The sequence below is a fragment of the Sporisorium graminicola genome, chromosome SGRAM_6 (assembly GCF_005498985.1).
Source record: "Sporisorium graminicola strain CBS 10092 chromosome SGRAM_6, whole genome shotgun sequence".
Lineage (NCBI taxonomy): Eukaryota > Fungi > Basidiomycota > Ustilaginomycetes > Ustilaginales > Ustilaginaceae > Sporisorium > Sporisorium graminicola.
The window spans coordinates 346,799-373,200 of NC_043736.1; the positions used below are offsets into that span (position 1 = coordinate 346,799).

General features: G+C 57.5%; 9 protein-coding genes across 9 annotated transcripts; 4 read left to right on the top strand and 5 right to left on the bottom strand.

The window, feature by feature from the left end:
- Positions 1-276: 276 nt before the first annotated feature.
- Positions 277-2,751, top strand: EX895_005264 (uncharacterized protein; the record flags this gene model as incomplete). Its single annotated transcript, XM_029885857.1, has 1 exon — positions 277-2,751. The coding sequence occupies one exon, from the start codon at positions 277-279 to the stop codon at positions 2,749-2,751; it is 2,475 nt and encodes an 824-aa protein (XP_029737709.1).
- Positions 2,752-2,901: 150 nt separating this feature from the next.
- On the bottom strand, positions 2,902-4,605 carry EX895_005265 (uncharacterized protein; the record flags this gene model as incomplete). Its single annotated transcript, XM_029885858.1, has 1 exon — positions 2,902-4,605. The coding sequence occupies one exon, from the start codon at positions 4,603-4,605 to the stop codon at positions 2,902-2,904; it is 1,704 nt and encodes a 567-aa protein (XP_029737710.1).
- Positions 4,606-6,509: 1,904 nt separating this feature from the next.
- On the top strand, positions 6,510-8,489 carry EX895_005266 (uncharacterized protein; the record flags this gene model as incomplete). Its single annotated transcript, XM_029885859.1, has 1 exon — positions 6,510-8,489. One exon carries the CDS (start codon positions 6,510-6,512, stop codon positions 8,487-8,489), a length of 1,980 nt encoding a protein of 659 aa, XP_029737711.1.
- A 261-nt stretch (positions 8,490-8,750) lies between these two features.
- On the bottom strand, positions 8,751-10,340 carry EX895_005267 (uncharacterized protein; the record flags this gene model as incomplete). The annotated part of the gene is made up of 1 exon (XM_029885860.1): positions 8,751-10,340. The coding sequence occupies one exon, from the start codon at positions 10,338-10,340 to the stop codon at positions 8,751-8,753; it is 1,590 nt and encodes a 529-aa protein (XP_029737712.1).
- A 122-nt stretch (positions 10,341-10,462) lies between these two features.
- EX895_005268 (uncharacterized protein) lies at positions 10,463-16,469 on the top strand (the record flags this gene model as incomplete). The annotated part of the gene is made up of 3 exons (XM_029885861.1): positions 10,463-10,486; positions 11,038-11,049; positions 11,673-16,469. The coding sequence occupies 3 exons, from the start codon at positions 10,463-10,465 to the stop codon at positions 16,467-16,469; spliced, it is 4,833 nt and encodes a 1,610-aa protein (XP_029737713.1).
- A 341-nt stretch (positions 16,470-16,810) lies between these two features.
- EX895_005269 (uncharacterized protein) lies at positions 16,811-17,629 on the bottom strand (the record flags this gene model as incomplete). The annotated part of the gene is made up of 3 exons (XM_029885862.1): positions 16,811-17,020; positions 17,146-17,217; positions 17,549-17,629. The coding sequence occupies 3 exons, from the start codon at positions 17,627-17,629 to the stop codon at positions 16,811-16,813; spliced, it is 363 nt and encodes a 120-aa protein (XP_029737714.1).
- Positions 17,630-18,070: 441 nt separating this feature from the next.
- On the bottom strand, positions 18,071-19,768 carry EX895_005270 (uncharacterized protein; the record flags this gene model as incomplete). Its single annotated transcript, XM_029885863.1, has 1 exon — positions 18,071-19,768. One exon carries the CDS (start codon positions 19,766-19,768, stop codon positions 18,071-18,073), a length of 1,698 nt encoding a protein of 565 aa, XP_029737715.1.
- Positions 19,769-21,660: 1,892 nt separating this feature from the next.
- Positions 21,661-23,730, top strand: EX895_005271 (uncharacterized protein; the record flags this gene model as incomplete). Its single annotated transcript, XM_029885864.1, has 1 exon — positions 21,661-23,730. The coding sequence occupies one exon, from the start codon at positions 21,661-21,663 to the stop codon at positions 23,728-23,730; it is 2,070 nt and encodes a 689-aa protein (XP_029737716.1).
- Positions 23,731-23,894: 164 nt separating this feature from the next.
- Positions 23,895-25,787, bottom strand: EX895_005272 (uncharacterized protein; the record flags this gene model as incomplete). Its single annotated transcript, XM_029885865.1, has 1 exon — positions 23,895-25,787. The coding sequence occupies one exon, from the start codon at positions 25,785-25,787 to the stop codon at positions 23,895-23,897; it is 1,893 nt and encodes a 630-aa protein (XP_029737717.1).
- Between the last annotated feature and the right edge of the window lie 615 nt (positions 25,788-26,402).

Consider the following 26,402-nt stretch of genomic DNA (forward strand, 5'->3'; position numbering starts at 1 on the left):
AAAGAGAAGAACAGGTCGATGCACACGACCAACACTTTCCTGCTTCTCTCCCTCCCCTCTCTCACCATCACACGGATCTCACCTCATCATCAACAGGTCAGCCTTTGTCGCATGTTGATACACAAATCCGGCTTGCCTCGTCTACGCTCCCTGGTCTCCTACGTCGCTCCTTTGTCACGCAAGCATTCGCTCTCTGGCGCATTTACGCTCGTACCCGCTCGAACCTCCTTGCCCTGCACTCGCGAGCTCAGCTGCGCTCGCCAGTCACATCTCATCATGGCAGCTACACAACCCGAAACTCCCTCATCATCGGCTGCTACAGCAGTAGCAGCCGCCGGAAAGGTCTCTCAGCCCGAATGGCAGGTCCCCAAAAAGCAGCTCGCAGAGCCGGAGCTCAAGATGTACAACTCGCTCACCCGATCCAAGGTACCCTTTGTACCCAAAAAGGGCCGAACCGTCACCTGGTACAACTGCGGTCCCACAGTCTACGATGCCAGCCATATGGGTCACGCCCGTAACTACGTCACGCAGGACATCATCCGCCGTATCCTCCGCGACTATCTCGGCTACGACGTCCACTTTGTCATGAACATTACCGACATTGACGACAAGATCATTATCAAGGCACGCCACTCGCATCTCATCTCGCAGTTCCGCTCGCAGCATCCTCAGCTCACCAAGCCCCTCCTCGCTACCGTCCAGGACGCTTGGTCTGCCTACTTCGCTAAAAACCTCGAGCGATTCGCTCCCCCCGTGCCACCACAGGAGCAGCAGGGCGGACTCGCAGCCCAAGCGAGCAACGCAAGAGCAGGAGAGGCTGGCTTTGAGGAGATTGCTCGACTGCGCCAGGATGCTGCTTGGCTTAAGGCGGCTTCCGACAAGGAGCCCAAGTTTGGTATGTGGTTTGCCGCCCTCGACAAGTCGCGCCAAGCCCAGGTCGCTGCCGCCATGTCGCTCGCCGCTGCAGACTCGTCGCCCGAAGCGGCTTCCAACCTCATTGACGCATCTGAAGACGTTCTCGCCGCCTACCTCGACAAGCAGTTTGGCAGCACCGTCACCGATCCCGCCATCTTCCGCGACACCGCGGCCTACTGGGAGGCAGAGTACTTCAATGATATGAAGCGACTCCACGTCGAGCCTCCTACCACGCTCACCCGCGTAAGTGAGTACGTCCCTGAAATTGTTACCTTCGTGCAGCAGATCATCGACCGCGGCTATGCTTATGCCGAGGGCGTCGACGAGGACAAGAAGAACGTATGGTTCGATACACGCGCCTTTGACGGCGCCAAGAGTCAGGACGGCAGCTTCGAGCATTCGTACGCGAAACTGCAGCCCTGGTCCAAGGGCAACCGCGAGCTGCTCGAGGAAGGGGAGGGTTCGCTGTCCACCTCGACTACGGCAACGGCAGGCAAGCGCGCTGCTTCAGACTTTGCGCTTTGGAAGGCGTCCAAGCCCGGTGAGCCCGCTTGGCCGTCGCCTTGGGGTCCCGGCCGTCCTGGCTGGCACATCGAGTGCTCCGTGATGGGCTCTGCCGTGCTCGGCGACACCATGGACATCCACTCGGGCGGTGTTGACCTCATGTTCCCGCACCACGACAACGAGATCGCCCAATCCGAAGCACACCACGGCTGCCGTCAGTGGGTCAACTACTTTTTACACACGGGTCATCTCCACATCGAGGGGCTCAAGATGTCCAAATCCCTCAAGAACTTTATCTCAATCGACGAGGCGCTCGAACGCTTCACGGCACGCCAGTTGCGCATGTCCTTCCTCCTGCAGCCTTGGCACGGACGTATGGACTTCAAGCAGTCGGCGCTGGGTGAGGTCAAGAATGCCGAGTCGGCGTTCAACAACTTTTTCGTCGGTGTCAAGGCAAAGATGGCCGAAGCGAAAGCGCTGGGCGTGGCCTACTCGGACGGACAGCACCACTATGAAGCTGGCGAAAGAGCGTTGATGCAGAACCTCGAGGAGGCGCAGCATGCGTTCCGCGAGGCCATGTGCGACTCGTTCGATACGCCCAAAGGCATGGAGATCCTACTTGACCTCGTGAGCAAGGCCAACATCTACGAGAAGAGCCACGACAAGCGTGCCGATGTCAACATTGGCGTCATTGCCGCTGTGGCACGATACGTGGGTGATATGCTCAAGATGCTCGGTCTGGGCGAAGGTGCTGCGCTGTCGGCGAGCCAGGAGATTGGATGGGGTGTTGCGGACGAGGCAGGCGATGGTACGGCAGCTGTGAACAAGGAGGAGCTGCTCATGCCCTATCTGCGTGCGCTCAGCACCTTCCGCGATGCGGTGCGCAACCTGGCCCGAAGCTCCGCGCCTGCCTCAGAGTACCTCAAGCTCTCCGATGCGTTGCGCGACAACGACCTCGTCGACCTCGGCATCTCGCTCGAAGACACCGAGGACGGTAAAGCGCTTGTCAAGCTGGTCCCCGCCGCTCAGCTGCAGGCTGCCAAGCGGGAGAAGGAGGCTGCACTGGCCGAGAAGGCGGCAAGAAAGGCACAGGCTGCCGAACAGGCGCGGTTGAAGAGGTTGGAAAATTTGGAAAAGGGTCGAATGGCTCCGGACCAGATGTTCAGGACAGAAGAATACTCGGAGTGGGACGAGAGGGGGCTACCGGTCAAGGACAAGGAGGGCGCAGAGCTGGCCAAGAAGAGACGGAAGAACTTGGAGAAGGACTTCGAGAAGCAGACCAAGCTGCACAAGGACTTTTTGGAGGCTAAGGAGAAGGGGGAGATTCAGTAGACTGGGATTGTGTCTGCAACAGCAGAGTATGATTCAGTCAAGAGTTAAGTGACACAAGAATGCCAAAGCATTTCGAAGTGCACATTTTGTTTCTTCGAGTGTGAGATGAAAGTTAAGATGAAAGTTGAGATGGCAGATGTGTGTGTGTGTCTAGGAGGCAACTATTTCGATCTTTGCCAATTGCAAGATGTCCTGGGCAGAAACGGCAGCCAGCTCGTCCTGCAGAGCGGGAATGAACGTTCCTGGACCCTTGACGTCGTCCCTCTTTGCGGCTTTCTCGCTGGCAATCGTCATGGCCAACAGTCCCGTCAACGCTCCGACGAGTAGATCGACGCTTCCGTGTGCAACAAGGGTGTTACCCAACGAGACACCCTTGGCAGTGCTTCCTTGCGTCTTGGCCAGATTGCAGGCGGCCGCTAGACCTGCGCCTACAGTGACACCCAAAGCACAGCCGGAGCCGGTAATCGCCCCGAGCAGCGGATGACCATTATCGCTCGTGATCACCGTCCTTCCATCGGTCAGATAATCCTTCTTCCCCGACAGCAGCACCAGACACCTCTCCTTCTGCGCCAAATCCTTCACCAGAGCCACAGGATCTTTGAGCGAACCAGAGCCTGAATCGACGCCTCTGCTCTTGACCTCGTCCGCCTTGCCCGCGATGCTCGCCAGCTCCGCCGCATTGCCCTTCAACAGCGTCACCTGCGTATGGTTGAGGATCCCCCTTACCACGTCCTTGCGAAACTGGGTTGCTCCTCCGCCGACGGGATCGAGCACGATGGGTTTGAGGTTGCGATTCGCCGAGGTTCCGGCGACGTGCATGCCCTCGCGCGAGGCCGGGGAGATGGTGCCGATGTTGAGCACGAGTGCGCCGATGGCCAGGCTGAGATCTGCGGCCTCGGCAGCTTCGTGCGACATGATGGGGGACGAGGAGAAGGCAAGCGCAAGGTTGGCGGACATGGTGGACGAGACGTGCGAGGTGATGGTCTGGATCAGCGGTGGGCCGTGCTCTGCTTCGCGGTGGAAGGCGAGCAGGTTGGCTGCGGATGTTTTGTACCACTCGACGTCTCCTGAGGGAGAAGAGGGCAAAGCGAAGGCGGACGCGATGCCGTGAGAGGAGGATGCAGAAGTGCTGGTGGAAGCTGTGAGGCCGGCTTTGAAGCTGCGAACCGTTTCGGCGAGCTCCTTGGCGGCGATGTCTGAGTCGGTACGTGCCATGATGGCCGAGATGACCGCAATGCCATCGGGAGCATTCGTCTCGCTCGTTGTACCAAACAGTGTCCTCCCTGCCGTCTTTTGGTTCAGACCACCGATGAGAACACACGGCAACCGCTTGCCATCCTTGTTCAGCTCCGCGACGATGCGCTGCGCCCCACTGCAGCCAATCACTTTGTCCTCTGTAATCCCGGCTTTACTCAACGTGCCATAACACGGGCCTACACCGGCATAATCCGCCTTGCCTTCCTCCCTCGCCACCCGTGCCTGTTCCACTGTTTTTACGGAAATACCCAAGAGCCGCTTGTCGCCCAGAATCCTTCGAGCTTCAGCAACAGGGATGTCTTCCTGGCCGATGTGCAACCCGACGCGCTCAGGCAGTGACAAGCACACGGAGAGATTGTCGTTGATCAGCATGGGCACGTTGTACCTGTCGCAGATCTCGAGCGACCTGCGTGCGATTTCGAGGAACTCGTCCGTCTCGGTATCCTTTTCGCGGATCTGAACGAGGGTGACATTGTTTTGGGATAGGCACAGCTCGAGCGATGCATAGTAGTCGACGCCTGGCGGGAGCAGCTCTCGGCCCGTGACGAGGTAGACCGAATAGTCGATGGCGGTCTTGTCCAGCGTTGAGGTGGACATGGTCGGTGACGTTGAGAGCGCGGTCGGGTGGTGAGGTGTGGACAAGATTTGCGGTGCTCGGTGGTGGAGAGAAGATCTGTTCGTCCTTAGAATTGCTTCGGCAATGCAGTAGCATTCGAGTCAGCCAATTCGCTTTCTCTGTCCGTCCGTGCGAGCAACGTGGGTTTTTCTCTTTGTAAATGTGAGAGCATCACATTTCACAATTCGAACCAATTTTTAAACGTCAAAGATCGCGAACAGCCTCCCTTTTCCGCATGGAACCCATCTGAGGAGCCATATCACTTGCTGCCCGTTCGTCATTCAAATCGCCTTCTCTCATCAATCTAACGAGCTGTGACACGTCGCCCGTTCGTTAAGGCAACTTGAAACACAGCTTCAGGAATCGGACGCTGTCTGCAACCTCGGCCCGCATTGCCATCAGGCGTAGGTTGCAACAGCTCAACTGCAAACGCCTTCCCCCCTACCTGCGCGCTCCCCACTTCCCTACACAGCCCACGTGAATGGAAGATGGAGAACTTGGTTCAGATACCATCTACACTCCTCGTATGATCTTGCCTCTCCCGCCGGCGGTGACTAGTCCTGCGAAGCGCGAAACGGAGACGACTCTGCTGAATGCGGCTTGCTACGACCTCAATGCCGGATGTTGGGAATAGAGTGCGACCAGCGTCATGATTCAGTGGTCCTATCACATATGCTCCAGACTGACGATGTGCAGACCTCGCACACACAGGCTCGCATGACGCATGACCTTGTCGCAGAGCATTCTACTTCGGTAACGTACAGAGCAGCTTCCCATTACGGAACTCCAATTCCGGCGGTGGTCTGTCGTTTGGAGTGCACAGCAGAGCTCTGTATCCTCTCAAGACGAGCCGTCGTTGAGCGATGCACCACTCTGACGTTCCAAGTCACTGGACCCGGATCGAACAAAGTGAACATCCGTCGTTGCTCGTTCTCTCCTTCTTTCCGGACCACCACCATCTTCTTTCCTCCCGTTCTCTACCTCTTTTTTTGTTTCGTTTCACACCTGCTACAGCTGGCTTTGGCTCCAAACTTTTCAGTCGTGCTCGTTGTCAGTCGTCCGGTTCTAATTCTACGTCCAGCATTGCAATTCTTGCCAAGTTCCAATAGCGATAGTCATTCGACAGCTCACTCAGTCGCCCGACACGCTCGACAAAGAATCACCACCGACGACCAGCGACACTATTGAACCATCTCCTTTCCAAGTCTCGACATCACTTCGCTAGTCGAATAGATACGCTCGGAAATAAACACTCTCGGCAGACAAAGCTTGAAGTTTTGCCTCCAAATCCCCCCGCAGGACCAGGCCAGCTCGCAGCAGCAACACTCTACAACCCAAAGAAACCGGCTTTTCTTCTGGACTTTATCTCATCGAACCCTTCTTCCTCCCGCCCAAAACAACGGATCTCTGGTAGATCTTCCAAACCCCCTCGCCCTTCTCAAGTCGCTTCGGCTTGCAGCGTTAATCTTGGATCGGTTTCTCTTGGAGAAAACCAGGTCAGAATTTATCGCGCGCGCTTGCACTGTCAGACAGCTTGCCACCAGCGCGTTCCAATTGGTGTCTCAGAAATATCGCAACTACAAGTCCGATACGGTAAGTCATCATAAGTTCACTCTATCCGGTGCCTTGGGCAACCTCAGGGTCTGCCTCACGATCATTATTGGAGATCAGACAGTGGGGCTTGACACAGGAAGCTAGGAAGACTTGGCTTGCCAAGGCGCCCATGCCACGGCTGAAGCAAGCAAAGCTGAGACCGAGCTCTTCCCGCCCGTTCAGACCCTCGCCGAGGGCTGCTATCGTTGGACTCGAGCTGACCTTCCCATATCTCTATTTGCTTCCTTTCTCCTCCATCCTATCGCATACCCTCTTCAGATCTCTCGCCACCATGCTACCAGCCACTCACACTCGACGCCGAGCCAAGCGAGCCCTGACGCTGCTCGCTGTCGCCTCGGCTATCAGCAGCATTGCCGTCACCAATGCAGTCTGGCTCCCCGGCAGCTCATGGTTTAAGCGTCAAGAAGATGCCAGCAGCCTCACCGGGGCAGAAGAACAGGTGCTCAAACTCATCAGCGCCTCCGGAGTGTACGCGACCATGACGGGCGCTAACCCCAACGCCATCCAGTCAGCCGTGGGGTTGAGCGGCGGCAGTGCCTCTGCGATCGCCTCTGCTCTCGTCGCGAACACCACTGCCAGCGGTACAGAGCTTCAGGTGCCCACTGCTGCGATTCAAGCTGTCGAAGCCTCGACTTCACCGTCAGTCAGCGCGGACAAGGTCGCGAGCGACACTTTGAGCGCGGGCGAAGATTCGCAGCTCGAGTCGGTGTGGGACGAAGCTAGCGGTAGCAGTGACGGAGGCGGTGTGCAGAGCTGGACGTACGATGCCGGTGCGTATGGGTGTGGGTTTGGTGGTAGCGCGGGTGATAGTAGCGATGTTGCGACGGCCACGCTGTGCAGTGTCAATGCCCCTTCCGCTTCCGCTGCTGTTACAGGTCGCTCCCAGCAAGAGGTCGCACAAGATGGTGCCTTCCAGCCCGTCGCTGCCGCCCCCACTGCCCCTGCTGCACGACGAGCGCTCCCCACCCCGGAACCTCAACCGGCTCGACGACAGTACACCATCGTCCCCGCTGGACCCGGCATCGCCGTGGAACCCACCTCGTCCAACCTCTTCCCGATCTTTACTTCGTACGCGACGCTCGAACCTCCTTCCACCACCATCGTCAACTTTGGCCCCACGTCGAACCTCAACACCTCGATCCCGCGCCGTGCTCCCGGCGGCTCGTCCGGCAACGGTGAGGCGCCTGGAAACATCAACAACCCGAACGCCCCCGATCTTGGCTGGCTCGACGTGCAGGTTGGTGCCGTGCCGTACAAGAACGGCGACCTGATTGCGTCCATCGTGTGGATCCTGGCCACGATCGCGCTGATCCCCTTGCTGCTGATCCGGCTGCTGCGACGCTCGAGCCTGATCTCGATGATTCTGTTCACTATCATTGTGTACATTGTGCTCATGCTGGTCTCGTTCGGCGTGCGCGCCAAGCTGGCCAACCAGACGCCGTCGACGTCGATGATGAACGTCGAGGGGATTATCTTGGCGATTCTGATCCCGCTGCTGATCGAGCCGCTCGTGCACCTGCTGGGCCTGTACTCGCAGCAGAGCGGACGCAGCACCGGTGTGCCGCAGGCCAGCTTGGTGTTGAGGGTGCTCAACCTGATCGTGTTCATCCTCTTCCTCGTCGCTGCGGCATACTACGCCAGCTGGCTCGACAAGTGGAACACGGCACTGCAGATGACGCAGACCGCGCAGGACCTACCGTCCATCACCCCGCCCAAGGTCTCGCGCATCCTCCCCGTCGTTGCCAGCGTCGTCGAGATCATCGTTATCCTCGGCGCAGCACTGCTCATCCCCGTCGCCCGCGGTGACAGCGGAAGCATCCGCCCCGGTGGCTTTATTTTTGTTCTCCTCCTCCTGCTCTTCATCTCGACAGTCTACCGCCTGCTCCAGTCGCTTCACGCGACAACGCGCATCGCCGCCGAAATGGGCGGCGAGCTCGACTCAAACGACCTCCTCCCCTTCTTCCAGGGCGGCTCGGGTAACAGCACCTCGGACAACCAGCGCGTCGCAAACGGCCTCAGCCTCGCACCCCAGGGCATGTACGGCCCCAACTCGCAGGGCATCGATTGGGAACAACTCCAACTCACCATGGCCAGCAGAGGCACCCCGCAGACCCCGCTCATCTTCAACCTGGTCTACGTCCTCCCCATGTGGCTCATGGTCTTCCTCCTCTTCTTCGCCCATGCCCCAAAGCGCGATGATGACCACGATAACGGCGGCGGAAAGGAAGCCACCGCCGTTGCCACGGCGTGAGTCTTGCTTTCCTGTTCAAGCTCCCGTTTGTAGTTAGTCCCATTCCACTCTTACCTTTTCAATATCAAATGTTCAACTCCCTTCACCGCGTGCTCACTCGCCAATGCCGATCGGAACGCACGCAGAGCTTGCTAATGACAACTAACACATACATGTAGACGAAACGATTAACAGTACACTTGGGTCAGGATAGAATGCAATGATAACGGGATGGGGCGTCTAGAAATGAGTGTACCGGCTTTTCGCGCGAATCTTCTTGCCCTACCGGTAGAATACGAAGGGCACTGGGATCATGAGCACGTTCAACCCAGCCAGCAAGGCAGAAGCACCTGGCGGCGTCAGATGATTGTACATGGCTTTGCCGAATAGGGGGAAAGCCGCCGCCCAAGAGCTTCTACAGAACGAGTTGGCGGCCATAGCACTCGCCGCGACAGGGCGGTAGGCATGGGTGGTGTAAGTGAATACCGACGTGTAGATGTAGCTGATGCCGATTCCGAACAGGACGGTGCCGATGATGGGTACGATCCAGTGAACGGAGCGGTATGTGGTGAAGGCGAACCAGAACATGCCGATGGGAAGTAGGACGGCGCCGACCATGGCGATGGGCAGGCGGAATTCGGGTTCTGCGACACCATTGCCTTTTGTTTCGACGAGTCGGGTGTAGTGGCGTGCCCAGAATGGCATGGTGAGGACGGCGAAGATCATGCCAACGCCGATGCCGAGGAACGAGAGACCGATCTCTTGCAAGTTGAAGCCGTGCTCTTGGAAGACGATGGGGAAAGCGACGAAGAAGAGATAAAGAATGCCGAGCAGCAATGCCGACCAGAGACACAGCAGCAGAAGCATGACTTCTCTGACGAGCAGCTCGAATGGTCGCGTCGTTGAGGTGAGGATTGTCCTTGCGAGGGACTTTTGGGCGACGACGCGCTCGTGCTCTGCGTACAGGTCCTGGTTGCCCGTCTGTTCACGCAGGCGTTTGGCTCTGGTGGCAAGCAAGGCGGGTGCATAGGTCTCGGGCCCAAAAAAGACGAGAATGACGAGCATAACCGCCGACCAGATGTTGATGACCCAGAAGGTCCACCTCCAACTCGTGTGTTGATTGATGAAGCCGCTGAAGAGAGGGCCAAAGACCGGGCCGAGGAATGGGCCGTTGGTGTAGATGGCCATGGGAACAAACATGTCTTTCGCGGCAAAGATATCGGATACAGAGCCACCGGCCACGCTGAGGAAGGCGGACCCGCAGAAACCGGTGAGAAAGCGAAAGATCAAGAAGACGGGAAGGTTGTTGGCAAACGAAACGGGAAGGCCAAGGAGAGTAAAGGCAGTGTACGAGACGAGGTAGACGGGTCTTCTGCCGTAGAACTCGGAGAGTGGGCCCAACAGCATCGGTCCAACGCCTAGACCAATGACAAAGAGCGAGAGACCGAGGATGGCAACGGTGCGCGAAATGTGGAACTCGTCCTGGATGCCCTGGTAGGCGTTGCTGATGATGGACGAGGCGTTGGTGACGCAAAAAGCACAGGCAGTCACGACCGAGAGAAGCATGATCTTGCGAGGGTGGCTCCAGTTGAGAGGGTTTTCGGGGTCGTTCTCGGCCCAAGTGACGAGGTTCGGATTGCAACCATCAATGTCGGTGTGGGTTGGCGGCGAGGAAGAGGACGATGCGTCTTTTTGAACGCACTTTTCATTGTTGATGCCTTCCTCCAGCTGCGATGCGGTTGGCGACGGCGACGATTTCTTGGGTGGAGCAATCGGGTGTGAAGCAGAGCCAGCGTGGGAGCTGGTGCTCGCACGAGCTGTTTCCGACATACTGGTGCGATGCGAAGGTGAGACGGATGCGGATGCGTCCATGGTGATCGTTGCCTGGATGCCTCGGGTTGTCCAAGTTGGTGGACAGGAAAGACGATGGGTCGCGTCCCCTTGTCAGGCGTAGCGGAGTAATGAAGAAGCGGGATGCACCCCTGGCCGCATCAATGAACGTGGGCTGCAACAAGTTTGTATGATTTATAAGCCACCAGCGATGTATACTGGTCCGGTAGCGGCAACCGTAAGATAGCGTAGGGAAATGAGAGAGAGAAGAAGGGGTTCATTCGCCGGTTCGGAGTGCTGGGGGCACAGTGGCGACAAAATTGATCAGAGAAAGAGAGAGAGGAAAAAAAGTATTCCCGGCAATTCTGGCAATGCAAAATGCAAATCCCCGTGTCCCGCCGGAAAGGGTAGATCGCCTTCCTATATTGACTGGTTGTCCGCGGAAGATCACGTTGGCAAGAATGGTAGTCGACAGCGATAACCACAAACAGGAGTAGAGAACAGGCTTGAGACTGACATTCAAGTCTGCGGAGACATTCTGTCGTCGCGAGGGGCCTTCTTATACTTAGCGGAACTTGCGGGCACTTCACACGGGAACTCGGCAGCCGAGCCTTTCTTGCACTGAGCTCCGTTTGCGTTCAGAGTTAGGCTCCGTCGGGGTCGATCCGATACAAAGTGGCGCCAAGAGTGATTAGTCCGGGAGATCTCACGCTGTTCACTCTACCTCATTGACCAACAGGACTGCAGTAGAGTATGTGCATGCGCCGACGCTGCCACCCGAAGAGGTGCATCCAGTCTGGCTCCGCTCCCGCCAATCATCTTTGCAGCCCCTTTCTTGGTGGACCGAAACAGTCATAGCCAAGCTGTCGCTGCATGATGTTCTGCTGTTGAGCGTCGTGCTCGTTGCAGCCTGGTCTTCTGCAGAGCCGAGCTTCCGAAGATGCGAACATCTCCCGATGCTTGGCGTTTAATTTGACGAGATTCGGTAAAATCATCGGGTTGACGCGACCACGCTGTCGAGCACAGACGACAACAAAAAAGTCGGTCAGGTGTGATCTCTGAGAAGGAGCGGTCCGAACACTGAGTTGGCCAAAGCTGCATGTGCTTCTGCGCGGCTGCATCTTTGTGATCACACGCTCTGTCGAACCACAAAAGATCGATACACTTTCAAGCATCCTTTACAGTCACAAGTAACAGCCAGTCACGCTTCTTTCAAGCTCGAGCGCGTGCAGCCACAAGAAGAGGCTCGTAGTCACTCCCGAGAACAGGTGTCAAGGCCGAGTGACACTTCCGACATCATCACCGAGCTCCTTCTCTTCCTCTCATCTTGCCCCCTCTCTCACTCTCCCCCTCTGGTGCGCCGCTTCGACGTAGCGCCAGAGCTTATTGGCGTGCATCATTCATCCTCCATCCAATCCGCTCAACATCCCGACCCGTCGTCGCAGGACCCAAAGCGCAAACCTGCAAGACGCGCTCAACTGTCGCATCAACCTCTCTTCCTTCACTCCCACAACACCGACTCAGCAGCCCGACAGCGACGCACAGCAACCTTCGTTTGCATCTTCTCACACCAGCAGCAGCTACCTCCAACCCTCCGGACAAGCCGGTATATCCTCGCAGCCCACCCCCTCGCTCGTTGACGACATTGTCAGTGCTGGTCAGAATCCGGCTCTTCGCAAAGTCCTCTTTCAGCTAGGCTCAGGCCAGACATCTCAACTGGCCGCGGCTGCTGCAAGTGAGCAATACCTCTCTGCTTCCTCTTCGACTGCTCCTCCTCCAGCATCAGACGCAACGTCACCATCCGATCAGCAGTTCGAAGCCGAGACCGACAAGAGTGGCACTGGCTCTGCTGCTGCCCCCGCTGACGCACAACAGGCTTCAGCATCCAGTAGTAGCAGCAGCACGGGTACCAGCAGCGGGTCCACACAGCAAGCAGCACCACAGACTTCATCCTGGCAATCGCTAGCACAACCTTTCACCGGCGGCACCTCTTTCCGCCAACACCTCGAAAGAAGTCAGATCCACCTGCAGCAGCCAAGCACCATGTCGAACCAGAGCATGCAGTCGCAACTACAAGCTGGTCAGCAGCCACAAAACCAGTCCGGTCCGCTCGACTCGGTCACCCTGGGCCAGCTTCGCAACCTCATCGTCGTCGATAAGCCAAAGTCGCGCCAGTACGACTTCCCTGTCAATGCCGATGCCGATTCGATGCAGAACGAGATTGACGAATTCTACTCGTACGTCGAGGTGCCTCAGACCGCTGAAAACAGGGCTGCATGGGAGGAATGGTGCGCATTACCTGCCCATCTCCGTAATATTGGCTATTCGTCCACAGCGTCCCATCCCACACGGGACCCTTCCGCATCCTCTGGCCACAGTCAGCTCGCACAAGATGGAGGTGCTCTTGGTCTCGGTCTCGACCTCGATCATGGAGTTCCTTCCAGCAGCGCGTCCAACCACACCACTCGAGACAGGCGGTCCGGCTTGGCCGAACCTCTGCTGGGCGAGTGGACCACTCTCGGCAGTTCGACACGACGTCGCATCCTTCAGTCGCTCCTTTCCACGCTCGAAGTACGCGACCCTGAAGCAAGATTCCGCGCCTCACGTGCACTCCTCTATCTCCTCCAGGGTGCTTTTGCCGATACCGCTGGCCCCGAGCATCAGCTTCATTGGCTTCTCGAAAACGCGCGCACCGTCCGCCAGCTCGGTGGCTTGGGCGAGATCTACTCGGCCATCAAACACGCGAGCTGGAAGCACGACTACCTCAGCTCGCTTCCCGATCACATACCCGCACACGAACCTAGCCAGTCGGGTCAACACGGCCCTGCTAACGCTCCTCTCCTCACACCAGAAGCCAAGCTCGAATACCTTGACGAGATCAACCTCGAACTCGCTCTCCACTTTGCACAACTCTACTCGCTCCTCGAGAGTTCCAGAGGCGAGGACGAGTGGGGTGACGAACTCATGAGCCTCGACCCTCCCCTTCCCATCTTTCTTTTCGGGCTGGTTGCCTCTTTGCGCGAAAAAAGCGCCAAGGGCTATCCCGTCAAGAAGCTGCTCCTCTTGCTGTGGAAATCGCTCCTCTCGTGCTTCGGAGGCTTGAAGGATGTCGAGCGATGCAAGCTCTTGGCTCGCGAGATCGAAGGCTTGGGTCCCGTCGACAAGTCGGCCAAGCGTAACGTGCTGAAATCCGATCCCCTCGACTTTCAAGACTTTCAAAATGAGATCTCAGTCAAGTATCCCACTTTCGAGCCTCCCAAACGTCAGGACAACGACCTCCCTCTCGATAAGCTCGCCAGTGCGATCCACCCCATCCCGCCGCGCAAACCCTTCAGCAACCACATGGACGGCTCCGACCGAGGCTACCCAGGTGGCCCCCAGCAAGGTCCCAACGGCATGCTGCCTGGCACACCGGCGCCCTCACCCCCACCGTCGCCCAAGCCCAACAAGGCCAAGTACCAAACCGACCAGACCCGTCCCTTCATCTTCCCCTACAGCCGCCAGGTGCACGGTCCAGGGCGTCTGGTGCCGCGCAGCATCGACGAGGCTTCCAAGCTGTACAGCGAGCACATGCACATCAGTCTTGAACTCTGGCAGACGTGGCGCGTGCGTGAACAGTGCATTCACGAAGAGAGTGGAGTCGGCAGCGCTGCTAATGGCGCGCGCATCGGCCTTGGCGTCAAGCAAGCGGCGGCCAAAGTGTTTGCCAATCGCACCGACGCTGCCTCATCCTCCCAAGGCAGTCGCAGCCCCGTCAGCTCTGAAGCATTCCCGTCACGCGGCATGTCAGAACGCACCTTCAAAGTCAAGGGCGAGGCCACCTACGAGCACCTCGTCGAGATCGAAGACGACATTGAGGCAGAGCTGCGCGCTGTCGAAGGCGACCACATGCTCGCAGCGCTCGACAACCCACGTCACACCGAGCTCATTGACCAGCTTGCACAAAAGCGTGCCGACGTGCGACGACTGCAGCGCGTCGACCAGCTATATCGCGCCGTGCTCCCGCAACTTCAGCCTGCGGTCATCGTCCTCCTTAAGCTTTTGCTTGCCACCGTCACTTCCATCAACACAAATTCGGCGCACGCTGCCGCCATTGCCGAAGGCGCAGCTATCGACGAAGCTCCACCGCCGACGCTCGAAGACGTCGATGTCGCACGCCATCGTGAGATCTTGACCAAAGCCGTCTCGGCCATCCTACTCTTGTGTCTCAAGTGGTTCAAAGCCAGCCACGTGATGAAGTTCAACTATCTCTCTCAGGTGTTGGTGGACAGCAACGTGCTTCTTCTCATCCTCAAGATCTTTGGTCTACAAGAGATTGCGCATGGTGTCAAGACTAAAAACGAGGCCGACGACTTTCGCTTCTTCAATTACTGCTACCTCAACGGTGGCCGTGAAGCCCGAGGTGCCCGTGCCGAGGACTCGCTTATGTCACGACACAACATCATCGGGCCTGTTGCCATCAACCCTGGGACCACCTCGCCGCCGCCCGGTAAAGTGACGACCATGCCCGACGGCACCGAGATCGAAGTGGTTAGCGACTATTCTTGGCGCAACTTTTTCTCAAGCGTCAACTTCACCAGGATCCTGCAGAAGCTGACCAAGCGCAAAGTGCACAGGATCCTGTTGCTGGTACAGTACAAGAGTTCGGCGATCCTCAAGCGCTCGTTGAAGGTTCCGCATCAGGGTTTGGAGCTGTACGTCTTGAAGGTGATCAAGAGCCAGATTCCTTTCTGCGGTAGGAAATGGCGCCAGAGCAACATGCGCGTCATAACGAGCATTTACTTGAACTGTCGACCGGATCTCAGGGACGAGTGGCTGAGCGGATCTGACGTGGAAGCGGACGTCGAGGACTCGTTGCCACAAGAACAAGCGCTCAGGTCGTTGGTCAAGTTTTACAATAATACGAGATTTGGTCCGCCGCCTGGCCCGAACCACGCGCACGGGGAAGGACACGCTCACAAGCGTTCTATCAGCACCAATGCAGAGAGACACCAGCAGCAAGAACAGCACAGCCACCCAGCCAATCAGCAGCAGGGACAGCAGCACGGTCAGCCGTCCTCGTACTTCCAGCAGCAGCAGCAACAGCAGCAGCAGCAGCAACAACAGCAGCAACAGGCACAGCAGGCTCAGCAGGGACAGTCACCACTAGATTCAAACCAGCAGCAGTCGCAGGAACGCGGAGCAGCTGGTACCGCAAATGGTGATGGCAGCAGCGAGCAATCCTCACACCTTGCCGCGCTCTCTCCCACACGCACTGCCAATGGCCCATCGTTCTTCGAGAGCGACGTGTTGCCGCCTTTGCGCAGATCGCACCAGACATCGGCGCCGGGAGGTTACATTCCCGACGACGTGGTGGAGGGATACCTCGATACGTACGAGGACGTACTCGGTGAGGTCTTTGGCGAGAACGTTTTCTATCCGTCCGATGGTGGACACGACAGTGCAAACGGCGAAGGAGACACTGGTCACGGCGGAGATGGTGCCAGCGACGCTGGCGCCTCTGGTTGGAGCTCCGGCAAGTGGGGCTTAACACAGCAGGGATCGTCTACCGCTTGGGCTCGACTGGGCAAAATCTTGGGTGAGACAGTGACGGATTCGGATGCATCCAGCATTGACACGTCGCGTTCTGGCTCGGGAGCCGGGTCAAGCTCCACCACGGACGACGACGGCGAAAGCGAAGAGGGTCGAGATGAGAATCGCAACGATTGGGAGCATCTTTCTCCCAAGGAGATGCGCTATCTCACTTCGGGAGTTCTGTCTCCTCCCTCGCCTTCGCCTGTTCCACTGCGTGGGGGCAAACAGCCTTCGCCGATGCAGTCGCCCTTGATGTCTGCTTCGCCTTTGAGTGGCGGGTCGGCTCTCGATACTTCGCCAGGATCGCCCGTGCGACCTTTTACGATTTCGGGCGTGGCAACGGGCAGTTCGAGTCGACCAGGAAGCAGGAGGAATAGTCGATCTAATTCGGACAGCAGCCCGCTGCGACCGGTGCTGACGGACTGGAAGAACGACGACGAGTTGGACTCACTAGATATGCTCGCTCAGGCCGAGGCGAGGAGGGAGCAGAATGCGAATGAGCAAGAGGAGGAGGAGGAGCAGTCAGAAGCGCCGCTGCCGCTGCAGCACAGGAAGGCGGGTGGCATTGATGAGGTTGAGCATATCTTTGGCACTTGAAGGAGCGCCAAGCTCCAGAAATGGCATTATGACCATGTAAAATCGAGTGAAAGGTATCTGTGTGTCTATTGCTGTGTGCGTGAGAGAGAGAGAGAGGGAGGGAGGGAGAGAGACAGGGGAGGAGAGGGTGTGTCGCTCTGAGGTTGGACTGGTGGCCGCAGAGGAGACTTTGAAACACACGAGAAATTCTCTTCCCACGCTCCGCTTCACAACAAAGGCGAACGTCATGACGCACGCTTCAGGCAGCTCTTTTCCTCGACGAGGAGACGAGCCAAAAGGTTCACTGATCGTTTGAGATCGATTTCTCTTTGAGCGAAACAATCTAGCCTAAGCCTCGGGGATTAACCGTAGTTGAGGCGGAAGATGTCGTTGAAGACGTAGAAGGAGCCGTTTTCGGGGTTCAAGGTGAAAGTTTGAGAGAACTTGAGCGGGTTGGCGCCGTCGTCTACCACGAGCATGCCCGTGACGAGGACGACGAGCGCGTTGCCGTCGCCCGTGGGTTGGGCGTCGCGCGTCTCGACCTTGTGCTGCACCTTTTGAAACGGCAGGCCCTGCGAACGACCAGAAGCACGTATGTCGAGGTGATGTGAAAGACGAAAGTGGATGAGGAGCGGGGTTAGCATTTGTGCTTGAGAGAGGGTGCGATGGAGACGTAGGGTCGGGAACTTGGACGTACGGTGAGCTTTTCGACGATGGCTTGGGCACCTTGCACTTGCGAGCCTTCGAAGGTGAGCATCGAGTTGGCTCGCTATTGATCATACAATGTAGGAAGACGATTCGGGCGGGGGTCGTAGACGCGCATCATCGTGTGCAAAACAGGAAAGGGAAACCTTGTGTCAGTCTTCTAATCGTCCGAGGAGCACATCCAGACCCGCCCTTAGCTCGATATCCGGACAACCTTGCAACCCGCCCCCATAGGGCCCCCTCACAAGCGGACTACTAGCTTTCCAGCACCATCACCCATTCGCATCGCTCCGCCCCCAAGCTTCACTAATATACCATTTCTCGTCTGGATGCAAACGTTTTCCTATCCTCCCATCCCCCGCATCGCCCACCCCTCCGCGAAAGAGAAAACCTACGTAAAGGTTGACCAGCTGGTTGCGATCAGCGTCAAAGGTCGAGTAGTAGAAGTCGGTGAACTGCTGTGCGATCTGCTCCATTTTGACGAATCCGTTCGCGATATCAAAAGACGATGGTGGTGATTGGATAGAAGTTTGACAGTCGGAAAGCAACACTTTTTCCTGGGAGGCGCACAGGACAGGCTTGAATTCATCGCCGAGTATTGTTAGGTTCAGTCATTACCCCGATCACAATTAAAATATGTCCGACATCTTTGGAAAGCATTGTTTTCAAAGCCTTGTTTTGGAAGGCCAATTCCGTCCTCTTGCCTGGCTGTCATCAGTCGTGGACGCCTTCTCTTCAGAGACGTTTCAGAGACGCAGGATACCGCACCCAAGGACTAATCTCAGCCATTCACTCACCAGTGGATACCCGCACCTCGTTAGACACAATATTTAGCCAATCTGTTCAAAGAAACAATCGACACCAAGCATAAGACATGACTAATAGTAGTATTTTAAAGCTGCATTGTGTGACAGCGACTACTCGTCGTCGGCAGCGTCATCGACCTTGGCAGCCACAGCGTTAGCACGCTTCTTGACGGCGTCTTTGGCCTGGACACCCGTGGCCGTCGCCTTGTCCGCCACCTCCTTGGCCTTGCCCTTGACGGCAGTGGGAGCGTCGACCTTCTTTCCGTCCTTGGTGGTGACCTTGACCTTGCTGCCGCCGCCCAGCACGCCGCCGACAAGACCTACGAGACCCAAAAGACCAGCAAAAGCGGCGCCGAGACCACCGGCTACCTGGGGCATCTCCTTGATCGCCTCGATGGGGTCCTGGCGTGCGCGTGCGATGAACGTGTTGACGTGCGACTGGACCTGGCCGACAAACCCAGCGGCACTGGTGGCGGCGTCTTCGGCGGCTTTAGCCGCGGTCTCTTTCTCCGCGTCCTCCTGGCCCTGCTCGATCTTGATCTTCTGCTCGAACGTCTCTGCCGAGAAGGCCTTGGCCTGGGCAGGGTCGTGGCCGATGTAGATGTTGTCGAAGAGGATGTCCTCATCCATGGTCCACAGCTCGAAACCGACACCGCCGATGGGGTTGAAATCGGCCGGCGATTTGTCCTCGAAGAAGTTGGGGTTGGGAATCTTGCGTGGTGCCCAGACACCCTTGTAGTCCGGGTTGTCGATGAGCGGCGCCGACCACTTACCCTTGTAGGCCGGGTTGCGGATCACGGGGCGGACCCACTCGCCACAGCCAGCAGCAGCCTCGCACTTGGGGTTGGGGATGCTGGGCGCAAACCACTCGCCGTCCTCCTCGTCGTCCCATTCCTCGGGCTTCTGTGCGTCCGGGTCCGGGATGGTGAGCGGCTCGTCCTCGAGCCAGCCCTCGGGCTTGACGGCATCCTCATCGGGGATCTCGAGCGGTGCGTCCTCGTCCCAGTCGGCAGGTTTGGTCGCCTTGGGGTCGGGGATCTTGGCCTGCTCGACCCAGTCGGCGGGCTTCTTGTCCTCCGGGTCGTCGATCTCGGCCTCCGGGTTGACGGCGGGCTCAAAGTCTTCGAGCAGCGAACCCTTCTTCTTGGACTCGTTGTTGATGAAAATCTCGAAGGTCTGGTCCGGGTTGACGACGAGCGTGTAGAGCGTCGAAGTCTTGGCGAGCTTGGGGTAGGCGGGGTACTTAACATGCTTCTCCTCAAATTCGCCGGTCTTGGGGTTCTTGTGACGGAAGATGAAGTGCACCTTGTTGGTCTGACCGCACTTGTCGGGGCCGAACATAATGGTGTATGGCGTCTTGTCCGAGAACTCCTCGGGAGTGACGCCAGCCTCAGTAGCGGAGAGAAGCTTGATGTAGGCGCCACCGCAGCCGAGACCCTTTTGCAACTTGACCTCGTACTGGACGACGAGGGGCTTGCCCTTGGGGTCGATAGGGTTGTCGAAGAGATGCGAGATAGCATGCTGCTTGGCCTTGGACTTGAGCACGAGACCGGCATCACCGGCAAGACCGGGGAACACCTCGGGCTCCTCTACGGACCAGACACCATCGTACTTGAACGCTTCGGTGTCGTCCTCCTTCTGGAATTTAGAGGCCTGGGAAGTGGACCATCGTTCGGACCAGTCGGGAGTGAATTGCTCGATAAAGGGAGCCTGGATCGAGGTGGGGGTGAACTGCGGACGAGGAGCGTCGGCGGAGACGACCTCTGCGAGCACAAAGGCAGCCAATGCAGCGGCGACAGCGGGCTTCATGGTGTACGCGTGTGTGTGGCGAGCGTGCGTGCTACGATCTTGGGGGGGAACTTGGTCCGAGTGCGTTATCGCTATGACGTGGGGCGAGCGTCGCAGAGGAAGAGACGAGACGAGACGAGGCTGACCGAGCGTGGAAAAAGAGGGGCGGTAAAGTCAAGGGTTGAGTTGACGGAAGGAAGGGGGAAAGGAAGGTGAAGGTGGAAGTGAGCTGGAAGTAATATGTAGGCGGACCGTGCTTTGCTGGAAGAGAGAGACCGGCGAGAGAGCCTGTCGGCCTGGAATTTTTGGACGCGAGAACATTGGCGGAAGAGAGCTCCTGGTCTCGTCAACTCCGACGCCTGGTGAGGTGGAAGCTTCCCTGGCCGCTTCAAGAAATCCAAGACGCGCTCGCACCCCACAATACTCACACACACTACCTTTCCTCTTCTATCGGCCAGGCCTCTCGACTTGGGAGCAGCCTCCGCGTTGGCGATGACTGGACTGAAGCTTTCAACGAACAGATCAAGACCATGCAAGGTGAAAGCGCGAGGAGTGATAAGCTTTGTGACACTTGTCCAGCGAGGAAAAAGACGGCGAACAGAAACCAAAGAGAGGCGAGAAACCAATCCGGCAGCGCCATATCGCTCGGCAGCACGTTGTCGCTCGACAGTGAGACACAGAGCAGCGCCCAGCAAACCGCACCCCTCGCCACACCGCACCTCCTCACACGTACAGCACCTGCTTGTGCCACATTGCTACTTTCACGAATGGTTGTCGTCGTGATCCAGATCGACTTCTCGCTGTTGTTGCTAGTTAGAGGGAAGCATGCTTTGGACGGTCTCGCCACAACAACGCATGGACCAGTTCAGGGCGAGCTGCGCGAGGCAGACCCTGAAGATGCAAGCGCCTCTGAATTTTTGTGCTCGAAGGTTCGTTGCAATCGACTCCTTGACGTGGAACCTTTGGAATTAGACTCTGTTTCTTCTTGTCGGCCGTCAAAAACATTTCTAGTATGTATGTTGAGATGTCGAAAGTAACAGTAGAGCGATTTTCTTCCTAACACGCTCTGAATTCGAGACTGAGCATAATGGCAAAGAGGAGGAGGCTGTGTCGATCGGAGTAGATGCTCGCCCGGTGAGAGGCGCTGGCCGGTTGGCTGGCTGAGCTTCGGTGGATGGAAATATCCAAGGTTTCTCCACGTCGATGTCTCCAAACCAACACCTCGAACGCAGTCAGCTGCAGCTGCGGCTCTCGGGCGGTTAGCACTCCGACACAGCGAGGCAGCGAAAACAGCACGCAGCGCACACAGCACACACTGCTCACGCGCACAAACACACACGGCTCCAATCAATCTTACAGCTATCACATCCACCTCTCGACCTCGCACAGCTTCGCAGCTTTTGACGGTGCAGCATCTAGCATCATCGCCACCATCACGATCGTTCTAAATTCGTCGCGAGCTGCTTCCAAGGAGTGAGTATATACTTATCGCAGACTTCCTGCCACAGCCTCGAATCTGCACAAACCAGCCGTGTTGCTCTCTCTTTCATTCTCTAATTTTGCAGCCACGCAAAATAATCCGCAACTTCCTCCTCCTCCTCCTCCTCCTCCTCCTCCTCTCCACCACCACCACCATCCGCATCGTTGCTCCCTTCACCGCATCTACCTCCGCGACAACAACAAAGAGCTGACTTGCCTCTTTGCTTCGGCACTACATCTTTGTCTGCCTCATCTATCTTTGCCCGCAGCTCTTTTCACGAACACGTTAACGACGGATCGATCTCCACTCTCCCCCCTAAAGCAGTGCTGCGCTCCTCTTTCCTCTTTCCGCCCTGCACTCAACTTTCCCTTTCGCAAATCTTGCCTCAAATCCATCGCTAGCTTCGGCTGAGTGATCCAACACGCACTTCAAAATGGCCATGGACCAGTCGCTTATCAAGCTTGTCAACAAGCTTCAGGATGCCTTCACCAACGTGGGCATTCAGAACCCCATCGACTTGCCCCAGATCACCGTACTCGGTTCCCAATCCTCGGGCAAATCCAGTGTCCTCGAAAACATCGTCGGCCGCGACTTTCTCCCGCGCGGCACCGGTATCGTAACGCGTCGTCCTCTCGTCCTCCAGCTTATCAACCGTCCGGCTTCCGCCAAACCCAACGGCGATGCGAAATCCGAAGCTGCTCTCACTGGTGCCAACAATCACAATGAGTGGGGTGAGTTCCTGCACCTTCCAGGCGAGAAGTTCTTCGACTTTGAAAAGATTCGCGAAGAGATCGTCCGCGACACCGAGCTCAAGACCGGCAAGAACGCCGGCATTTCGCCCCAGCCTATCAACCTCCGCATCTACAGCCCAAACGTCCTCACCCTCACCCTTGTCGATCTGCCCGGTCTCACAAAGGTGCCCGTCGGCGACCAGCCCAGAGACATTGAGCGTCAGATTCGTGACATGGTGCTCAAGTTCATCTCCAAACCCAATGCCGTCATTCTCGCCGTTACCGCCGCCAACACCGATCTGGCCAACTCAGACGGTCTCAAGCTTGCCCGCGAAGTCGATCCCGAGGGCACCCGCACTGTCGGTGTCTTGACCAAGGTTGATCTCATGGATGCAGGCACCGATGTCGTCGACATTCTCGCCGGCCGTGTCATCCCGCTCCGCCTCGGCTACGTCCCCGTCGTCAACCGTGGCCAGCGTGACATCGACCAGAGGAAGCTTGTCAGCGCCGCACTCACCGCAGAAAAGGACTTCTTCGAGAACCACCCCAGCTACCGCAGCAAGGCCCAGTACTGTGGCACGCCCTTCCTCGCCCGCAAGCTCAACACCATCCTCATGCACCACATCCGCAACACGCTGCCCGATATCAAGAACAAGATCGGCTCCCAACTCGCCAAGTTCCAGGCCGAGCTCGCCTCGCTCGGTGGCGCCTTGGGCGAAAGCAACTCGGCCGGTGTTGTGCTTCAAATCATCACCGAATTTGCCAACGAGTTCCGCACCGTCATCGACGGCAACTCGAACGACCTCACCATCAACGAGCTCGCCGGTGGTGCGCGTATCAGCTTTGTCTTCCACGAGCTCTACAGCAACGGTGTCAAAGCCATCGATCCCTTTGACACGGTCAAGGACGCCGACATCCGCACTATCCTCTACAACTCTTCAGGTTCCTCACCCGCCCTCTTTGTCGGCACCACCGCTTTCGAGGTGATTGTCAAGCAGCAGATCAAACGACTCGAAGACCCTTCCATCCGCTGCTGCTCGCTCGTGTACGACGAGCTGGTGCGCATCCTTGCCCAGCTCCTCACTAAAAACCAGAGCTTCCGCCGCTTCCCCGCTCTGCGCGAACGCTTCAACACGGTGGTCATCCACTTTTTCAAGAAGTGCATGTCCCCCACCACCAAGCTCGTCTCGGACTTTGTCGCCGCCCAAGCCGTCTACCTGAACACGGGCCACCCGGATTTCATCAGCGGCCACAAGGCCATGGAGATCGTCAATGAGCGTCTCAACCCACCCCAGGCTGCGCACGACCCCAAGAAGCCCAACCCGCATGCGATTAACAACGACAAGGACCTCGACGTCTCGCTCAAGAACGAGTCGGGCTTCTTCGGCAGCTTCTTCCAGAAGACCCCGCAGAGCAACAAAGCCACGCAGGCCAAAAAGGCGCTCATGGAGGCTCCACCGCCGTCACTTAGGGCTTCGGGTCAGTTCAGCCAGCGCGAGCAGCTCGAGACCGAGGTGGTCAAGCTGCTCATCCAGAGCTACTTTAACGTGGTTAAGGTCGAGACCATCTCGATGGTCCCCAAGTGCATCATGCTCAACTTGGTGACGCACGTCAAGGAACAGATGCAGAAGGAGCTGCTGCAGGAGATCTACAGGCCAGACGTGCTCGAAGAGTTGATGAAGGAGTCGGATCACGTCGTGGCAAGGAGGAAGGAGTGCGTCCAGATGATCTCGGCACTCGAGACGGCTAGTGAGATCATCGCGACTGTATAGATGAGGAAAGCGTCACGCACCTATGGTTGTGCATCGCAACCCAAATGTAAATTCATAGTGTTCGGTTATCGTGGACTCAAGACGAGAGAGCGTGACATTCAGAAGCTAACCTACAAAACGTGCCACTCCGCTTAGAAAATGAAGAGATGGCGAGAAAGCCTAGCTTACGGCGAAGCATCTTCTTGACCTTTGAAGACTTTCTTCCGAGCGTCCTCAGCTTCGGCGTGCGACGAACGTTTGATGCCCCTCTTAGCATCGTCCAAGAACTGGTTGATCGCGAAGGGGTCGGTGGTGTCCTTTTCGAACTGGACCGGCCCTGATCGAGGTGCGTTGCTGGACGACGATCCCTCCGCTTCGACTTCGGCGCCTTTGAACTTGCTCTGGCCCAACCCGAAACGATCGTTGTTCTTGAGCTCTTCCTCCAGTGCCCCGTCGTCTGCACCACCGCTGTAGATGTCGTCTGCGCCACCACGACCGGCGGGGCGGCGGTAGATGGCAGCGGCAGCCGAACTGCCCGAGAACAGCGGCTTGTCGTAGAGATTGTACGAGTCCTCATCGCCGTACCCTGCCGACAGTGATTCTTGGTTGAACAGTCGGCTGTCGGTCATCGAGTCTTTCGAGGCGGTCGGCTTGGCGAGACCCAGGGCCACCTTTTCGGAAATGTCACGATTCTGCTCGCGAAGCAGCTGTTTGGTCCGTTGTTCGGTGCCCATGTTGGACATGCGCAGTTCACGTTCTCGCTCGCGTCGGCGCTCCTCGCGGATGCGATCACGCTCCCGTGCGCCTTCATCGTCCTCGTCATTGCTGGCTGCGGATCGATCGGATCCAGGCTCGGAGTCCGAGCCGTAACCGGCAAGCATGGCCGACATTCCCGCGCCTGCTGGCGCGGCAGGTCTGGCTCGAGTAGGTGCATCCCACTCGTCCAGTCGCGAAGTCGTATCGTCGTCGTCATCGCCGCCACGCCCAGACACGGACGGTGTCGCCGACGACAGGCCGGCACGTTCCTCGCGCGCACGCTGTGCCAAGTTTCGCAAGTGTTCCTCCTTCGCCGCTTTCTCCTTGGCAGCCAGCTTTTGCTGCATAATGCTTCGCTGTCGCACCTCCTCGCGCGCATGCCGGTCAGCGAGATTGAGCGCTTCGGCAAACTGAGCAAAGTTGTCGTTGATAACCACGTCCTTGATCCCACTGCCATCCGCTGCGAGACGCTTGTCCAGAGGGATGGTATAGCCCTTGTTGTTCTTCCAGTTGGAGATGGCGGGAGGGATCATCCAGTCCTTCTGCTCCTGCGCTGTAACTTTGCGTGGTGGCGAACGCAGTACAGGCGGCGGTGGGGAGGGCGGACCAATAGCGGTCTTTCTCACTCGATGACGCGGCGGTTCGAGCGGATCACGCGCTGCTTCCGTCATTTTGATGATGCGTTGTGTGCCGTTACCCGTGGCGCCCTGCTGTCCGGGCGTGTAGCGGATGAACTGGGCTGCTTGCTGGCCGCCCGGCTGCGAGGCGGTTTTGGGAACCGCAGGTTTGTTCCTGCCCTTCGTGATGGCTTCCAAAGCAAGACGCGTGCGCTCGGTATTGCTCATGACCTGTTCTTGCGACGGACGCTCAAAGCCAGAGGCGCGATCTTTGTCCTTGATGTCAGTGCGTTGCGAAAGCGGCACAAGATCCTTGAACTCCGTCTGCACTGTCTGACCGGGACGCAAAGTCTGCTTGACGATGGCATCGTATCGCTTGTTGCCCTCGCCATCAACGCGCATGGCAAGCTTGTTGCTAGGCCCTGTGGATCGGTTACGACCCATGTCGAGAGGGTACTGTGCAATATGGCATTCTGGGTAGGCGCCTCCATCGCCAAAGTCGGCTTGCGTTCGAGGTCGCCATGAGGCTCGCTGGCCATAAGGCGGAACTTGGGAAGAAGTTGAGGAAGAGGAAGCGGATGACGAAGTGGAGGGTCCAGGTTCGGGATGGTCGTACTCGTCGTTGTCATCCTCTTCTTCGTCCTTGATTTCAGCAACGGCGCTGTACTTGGGAGCGGGTAAGACGCTCTGTAGTGTAGCTGCCATCCTGGATGTGTGTGTTTGTGTGTGCTAATCGCCGAGGACAGAGCTGTCAAAGATGAAGAAGGAAGGCTCGATGGTGCTGATGAAGCTGAGCGAAATTTCAATCTCGAATATGCGAATGCAACCACCCCCGATTCACTGAGCCTGTGACCCGATTGGTAGTCTTTCTCGCATCCGTCAGACGACGCTTTGAGGAAAAAGTCCGATTTCCGACGCGACTCTGCCAGTTCCTGTGGATGAAGGCCTTTGCACACAGTCGCACGCTTCATACCCTCTCTCCCTCACTCCTTCGCTCTTTCACTCACACACAATCACGCTCACATCTGCAAGAATGGACCAGCTTCCGACACGCTGCTGATGTTCACTCGATGCTGATGGTTCGTCTCGGCTCGGCTCTTGTCTCGTTGCTTCTCTGACAAGCACCAACTTCGACCTTCTTTTTCAAGTGGCTCGCAACGCAGCCTTTGTGGACCCGCGCTCCCTCTCGCTTTGACCTCGATCTTCTGGGTGCTTGCCCGCTCGACTCTTAAATCCTAGGAAACATCTGCATTGGATCTTGCCTCTCTCGAATTCATCCTTGTCACGACTCGCGCTCTGCACCCGACTCGGCGTCAACGA